At 34.3% G+C, this 7,062-nt stretch overlaps 1 protein-coding gene across 1 annotated transcript; it reads right to left on the bottom strand.

The window, feature by feature from the left end:
- Nucleotides 1–444: 444 nt before the first annotated feature.
- On the bottom strand, nucleotides 445–3,915 carry LOC109817592 (transcription factor bHLH62). Its single transcript, XM_020382880.3, has 8 exons — nucleotides 2,596–3,915; nucleotides 2,165–2,380; nucleotides 2,006–2,071; nucleotides 1,836–1,904; nucleotides 1,660–1,731; nucleotides 1,308–1,538; nucleotides 951–1,053; nucleotides 445–843 (listed from the first exon to the last, which is right to left on the bottom strand). Exons 1-8 carry the CDS (start codon nucleotides 3,541–3,543, stop codon nucleotides 806–808), a joined length of 1,743 nt encoding a protein of 580 aa, XP_020238469.1. The 5' UTR covers nucleotides 3,544–3,915; the 3' UTR covers nucleotides 445–805.
- Nucleotides 3,916–7,062: the final 3,147 nt, after the last annotated feature.

Genomic DNA, 7,062 nt, shown 5'->3' with positions numbered 1-7,062 from the left:
CAAGCTTCTGTTTTTTTGGTGAATCAAAGAAAGGGTAAACTCAAGAAATGCCACAATTATGGTTGACCATGGCTCAAGTTAACCAAATGTCGAAATCATTTCTAATTAGACTTTTGAGACAAAACGGAGACCCCATTAATACAGCTGGTTACAGCACAAGTGAAATCATATCCACCAGATTTTGCGATTTAGCAGAGATTAATTGACATGACCTTTAACGAAATTTTAGTGAAGACCCACGAAAATTCATAGTGGGTTGATGTGATGTGCGAATTATTAACGGGCATACGCTAACCAATGTTTAAGGATAAACAAATAGTTTTTTTATTTATTAGAAAAATAAGTATCTATTATACTATAAAATATACAAATTATTTAACACATATTTTAAGACAATCATTTTTAAAATTTTATTAATATAAGGCAAAGAGAGACAATGAGAGCTGGTAGAAAATCTTTGTTTAATTAGCGATATATCTTACAGTTGGTGCCACAATAGTAATAAGAATTTGCACCATGGAATACAGAATCGGTCCTAAGATTTTACAGTGAATAAATTGTATGTAAAAAAATTGAGAAAGACCTGCCCCAGAAGACAAGAAACTGAAATCATAGAAAGGAAGAAGGGTGGGTAAAAATTTGAGAAAATAAAAAGACAAAAAAGGGTTCTATTGAATAGATCTAGTAATAATGGCTTAATAATAATTCATGGGTTGTTGAATTAAATCTTTTGTTGTTGTATACAGCAGTCTTCCTAATCTTCTGGGCTTCAATTCAGGCGTAATGAAAGGTGAGTCCTCACTGATCAAAGCTCAACTTTCATCTGTGGTGCATTATTTGAACCTGCTTGTACCAAAAATAGTAATAAGATCAATGTCAATTTTTTGGGCCTAATGAAAATGATATTTTCATTAACGTGTCAATAATGCGTGACTTTTCTGCTTTATTACCGTTGAAACTCGGGGATTGTATTGATGTTTTCCTGTTAGCAGTTTGGCCAAACCCCATCTGAACAATTGTGTGGAGGTCATCTTCACAGAATGTTAATGGAAACTAAAAAATCATTAGACACGAGTTAGGGGAATAAAAAGAGAGTTTAATTTGTTTGTTTTATTTTTACACTTTCAATCAATCGCAAATAAGGATAAGTATCACTTTTTGAAGTGCAATTTGCTATTGGATGCCAGCATGAAAATGCTTTAAACTCATAAAAAGAGATTTAGAAATCAAAACATTGTAGTAATGTAATGGACCTTTTTTCTTTGAATATTAATTTGTATAGAAAAGTAGAAGAAACTTATTATTACCTGAGAGCCACCTTCATTAAACCCATTTAGGGGAGGTAACAGCATGCCAAGATTTTGGCACAAAGAAGTATCTAATGGGTCCACTGAGCAGTGGGACACCGTTCTGTTAGGTGTGTTATTATGGATAAATGGATTTTGCTGAGGCTGGTGTCCATAAAAGGCTTGTGCTGAGGAATCTAATGGGAATATTGGATTTGGGTGTGTTGCCAAAGAATTATTTGATTGAAATACCTGAAATTATCAAAAGCCAATGAACCCAAACTCAGGAATTTTTTAAAAAATAAATAAATAAAGTAACAATTTTGTTGAAAAAGCAAAGCATATATTATTTGTCTAATGTCATGGAACTTACATCTTTTGAAGTAAGACTCTCAATACTAAGATCCATCCTTGTGTTAACAGAAGCCAACTTCATAGACAGGAACTGGCATAAGGGAGAAAAGGCATAACTTAATGAGCAAGAATACAAACAAACACATGATGACAATCATTTGAGAATTGAGATGCTTATCGGCTAAGATTGGTTACCTCAACTTGTCGTTGCAATGACTGAACATAATTTATAATTTCATCTAGCATAAGTGCCTTGCCAGTGACCTAAAAGGAACAAATAAACAATTCATACCCAAGTCAGAAAAAAGTACCGAATTCACCAACAGAAGCCAGTCTTCTTTGAATTTTTAACTTTTTCTACACACCTTGTTGCAACCTGGTACAAGATCTTGGAGCAGCTTCATCCTCTCACTGATTTTCTCTCTCCGTACCTATTTCAAGGTTAATAAAATGTCAACATGAAAGCTACACATGTTTTGTAAGTGTCATTAATAGGAACCAAAATCAAAAGCACTAATTCTTACACGTTCTGCAAGACTATGGCTGTCAGTGGCTTGGCCTCTTCTTGCTCTTACATGAATGTAATCTTTTGGAGGCTCAGGAGGTTTTGAGTTACTTTTCTTTTGTTTCTCATCCACTGCTCTAGACTCTTCCTCAACTTTCACTGTCCCGTTTTCATTTCCTTCACCCTCATTTGTCTTGCAGCGCTTTGAATTTGAATCATCACTAGCTTCAACACCCTGATTTGAAAAGGACACAGTTGAGATTTCAAAATTGCCTTGCAGAATCAAGGTTTTTAAAAAACAGTCCGCAACTGGGTATATGACCACAATTTCTCACAATAATAAGAAACATGACAAAATCACGATCACAATCACAATTTAGAACCTTTTATGGAATCAAAAAAACATCACAAAATAGAAGTTTGACTTTTAAAAAAGTGTTTTTTGGTTACCTTAGTGGGATTAGTAGAGTTTGAAGTTTCTTTGGCTTTTCCTTTGGAAGAAGCTTTTCTTTTCCTGGAATTCATATCTTGAGAAGTTTTCCCCCCAGTTTCTCCATTTGGGGTTTGCTCAGAAATTGTAGATTCCTCTTGAGAATTGGTCACTTCCATTTTGTCCTGCTCCTGAAATGCAGAATTCTTGTTCTCCGGGGTACCAATTTGAGATCCAAGTGTTTTCAGCAATGGACTACTTGAGACTCTTGGTAACTTGCCGTGTTCCATTACTGGTGCAGATCTCTGAGCCAATTCACCATTGTTCACCCCGAATTGGGCACTCCTATCATTGAAACTCCTGCTGCCAAAGCAAGAAAACTTTGCAGCCCTCTCAGCAAAGCCAGGATCAGCTGAGAATTCGGCTACACTGGAATTCAAAGCCATTGACTTGCCTCCCAAATTTGCCAACTTCTCATTCACCAAACTGTGGACAATGTTCCCCTTTGGTGGGGAACTCAAAGGAGTGGTGTAGCATGAAGTGTTGGTGCTGCTATTTCCATTATTCATGTAAGAAGATGCCACAACCAAAGGGTGAGGGGAGTGTTGTGGGATCTCATCAGAGCTTCCAATAGCTCCCAATTTCCCCACCAATTCCCTGATGATGAAATTCTCATTGGACATGTTAGGGTTGGATGTTGCTGCTGCTGCAGGAGATGAGGCCATTGAACTGAGTGCTGAGGAATCAAAGTGATGACGATGGTCATGATCTGTTGACTTGTCCCAATTGGGGCTGTAAAAGCAATCTTGGGTTTGCTCAGAGGCACAATTCAGAACTGTTGGTTGAATTCCCATGGTTGGTGTGAGTGATTGCCAAGAGGGCATTGAAGAAGGAGGTGGTGAAGGCTCAAAGTGAAGGGGGTGTGGTGTTGGTGACACCCCAGCATTTAGAAAGAACTGGTTTTCCATATGCAGATCAAGGGTGGTGGTGGCAGTGGGAGGCACGGAAAGAACTGAATTTGGAGGCGGTTAAGCTTTATATGTCACTGGAACCTGAAGCAAAATGATTGTGATTTGGGAATTACATTAGGAAACAGGGAGAGGATTTAAAGGAGTAGTAGCAATGTGGCAAAGTGGGACAAGTGGGCGTAATTGGAGTGATTAATGAAGTGGGTTGGGTTGGAGTTGAGAAGAGAAGAAGAGAAGACAAGAAGAGAAGAGAGAGTTGGGTGTGAAAGGGGAAGTGTGTTTGGTAAATAAAAAGCTGGAAAGATTGAGAGAGAAAGGAAAGGGGGGGGAAGAGAATAGATGGGACTACAACGGGGTTAAATAGACCCCAAAAGAAGAGAAACACTACTGACCTTTTCTTTTTGTAATTGGATGCTAGTATTTTGACATCTCATATGCTAACGTAAATAAATAAAAAAGTCAACAATTCTTGATAAAATAAATGTATTTGTTACTAGTTACCAAAATTTTAACATAAAGAGAAAATTTCTTTATGTTATTAGTGTGATCGATGGTTTTTTTTTATAGAATATCACTAACCGTTTTTAATAAAATTGTGGGGTATAGAAAAGTGAATGAGTAATTAATAATTACGAGATAGTAACTACTGTATTTCTCTCTCCATCTCTTAAATTTTGAATGGTATCTTTCTCTCCCGTAAAAGACGGAGATGGGTGTTTGCTGCCCGGCAATGGACGTCAGAACACCAAAATGTTTCGTCTCCTTTCCTTTTCTTGAAATCGGCAGACTCTACACTTTACGGGCCATGTAATGGAAGCCAGGAAGGATCGACAACTTTACTAAACTTATTTTAATTTTCTTCCTTCCATTTATTTTATTTTATTTAAAAAAATTGAGAATTTATTTATTGAATTATTTTTAATATATAGGATATGTTAGTGTTGCCTGTTTGGAAATAGTATTATTGTGGAAAGTTTTTATCAAAGTGAATCTGCTATAGCGGGTCCCATAGTCAATTTACTATGAACATTGAGGTAGAAAATTTGAATACTTTATATAAAGTTTTTTATTATCAGTTAAATTATATTTTTAATCTTTTATAATACTTAATTTGTAATTTTGGTTTAAATTTTTAATTTAATAATTTTAGTCTTAATTTTATAAAGTCTATGGAGGTAATTTCTACCCCTCTCGGACATCCTCCTTTTTAAAAGCATTGCATCTTTGTGAGCTCATTGACATAGAAACCATTGGTGGGACCTTCACTTGGCGTCGAAATGGTCCCAACGGGCTTCATATTTGCAAAAAAGTAGATAGATACCTTCTTAACACAGACTGGCATCTTGCCTTCCCGCATGCCATTGCAGAACTACTCCTTCCACACAATTCTAACGACAACCCCATCCTCCTCAATTGTTGCAAAGCCCGAAGCAAGAAAATGAATCTCTTTCATTTTCAAGCAGCATGGTTATCTCATCCTGGATATCATAATATTGTGTCTGCAGCCTAAGGAAAACCAAGTATGAATATTCTAGCCAAGTTGCACCATGTTAGAGAGGACTCTTTACATTTCAATGAGGAAACCTTTGGAAATATTTTCAAAAGGAAAAGGCAACTTGAAGCTAGAATTAAAAGAGTACATAGAGAACTTGATATCTATGCCCAACCCAACTTAATTCAACTTGAAAAGGATCTTCAAACACAATATGATGAGGTCGTCACTTAGGAGGAATTATTTTAGTTTCAAAAATCTCGAGAAAAGTGGATCAAATTTGGTAATAGGAACACCAAATTTTTCCAGACCCAAGCAGTTATTAAAAGACGCAAAATAAAATAGCTAGCCTCATGATAAATGGAACTTGGTGCTCAGATGAAGAGACTCTCCAAAAGAAAGCCTCTATCTACTTTAAAAATATCTTTCAATCTTAGAGTTCTTATGCCCCTTCAAGCCTTACTTTACATAGCATACCTCAAATAAGTCAACAGATGCAAGATAACCTACTCAAACTTGTCACTTTGGAAGATGTTAAACAAGCAATGTTCTCCATGGATTTCTACAAAGCCCCGAGCCCAGACCACTACCAACCTATCTTTTTCAAATCCTTTTGGGATATGGCAGGCCAAGATGTATGGAAACTAGTTGCTCAAGCATTTTCCACTAGTAATATCAATCCAACCCTTGCAGAGACCCTTATTATCCCTATCCCAAAAGTGGATCACCCTCAACACTTCAAGGATTTTCGTCCAATAAGCCTCTGCAATGTTCTATTCAAAACAATATCTAAAGTCTTGGTGCATAGAATTAGACCATATCTTGATGAATTCATCAGACCTCTCCAAAGCAGCTTCATACCAGGTAGAGGAACCAGTGACAATGCTTTAAATTGCTCAAGAAATAATACATCATATGCATAAGAAGAAGGGCAAGGTAGGTCACATCATTTTCAAAATTGACTTCGAAAAGGCATATGATAAAATTAATTGGGACTTCCTCCAATTAACCCTTTCAGATTTTGGTTTCCCTAATCCCATTACTCATTTGATCATGAATAGCACAAGAGCCACAACTCTCTCCTTGAAATGGAACAATGAAGTATTGTATTCTTTTTCCCCAACTAGAGGATTACGTCATGGTGACCCTTTATCACCATATTTATTTGTTTTCACTACAAGAAATTAATTAAATAGAGATTAATTTAGAGACCAAATTTATATAGTTATTTTAGCAACTTATTTAAATACTATTTTAGAGATTGATTATAGTTGGTCTCTAATTCAATCTCTATTGTCATTAATATTTTTAATGTAATTAGAGACTAAACTTTTAGTAGCTAATAGTTTAAAAATATTATTTATTTAATTAGATACAACTTTTTTGATCTCTAATTAAAATATAATCAGAGACAAAAATTTTGGTCACTATTAAAATACTTTAGAAACCAATATTTTAGTCTTAAAGATGCACTAAAATTAGAGACTAAATTTTTTAGTTTCTAATTTAAATATTACTAGAGACTATTTTTTTGATCACTATTGACTCAAATTTAGATACCATTTTTTTAGTATCTAATTGTTCTATATTAGAAACCAATATATTAGTCTCTAATAAAAATATAACAAGAAACTAATATTTCAGTCACTATTAAATTATTTGACACAAAAATATTTGGTCTCTAATTAAAATACACGAGTAAATAATAATTGATTTTTTAGTCTCTATTAACTCATTTTAGATACTTTTTTAGTGTCTAATTATACTATATTAGAGACCAATATATCGATCTATGATAGAAATATAATATGCAACTGATTTTTTAATTAATATTAATTTATTTTAGATAAATCGAGTTCTAATTAAAAAATAATAAAAATTATTTTTTTAATTACTGTTAACTCATTCTAAAAATTATTTAAGTATATAATTAAAATTAATAAAAATTAAAATATTAATATTATGTATATAATATTTAAATTAGAAACACCTAAAGTATCAAATATCTGTCACGCAAGAAATGGACT

This window comes from Cajanus cajan, chromosome 3 (assembly GCF_000230855.2).
Source record: "Cajanus cajan strain Asha chromosome 3, NIPB_CcT2T_4, whole genome shotgun sequence".
Taxonomy (NCBI): domain Eukaryota; kingdom Viridiplantae; phylum Streptophyta; class Magnoliopsida; order Fabales; family Fabaceae; genus Cajanus; species Cajanus cajan.
The sequence above is the reverse complement of the archived record's forward strand: the minus strand, read 5'-3'. Positions and strand labels throughout refer to the sequence as shown.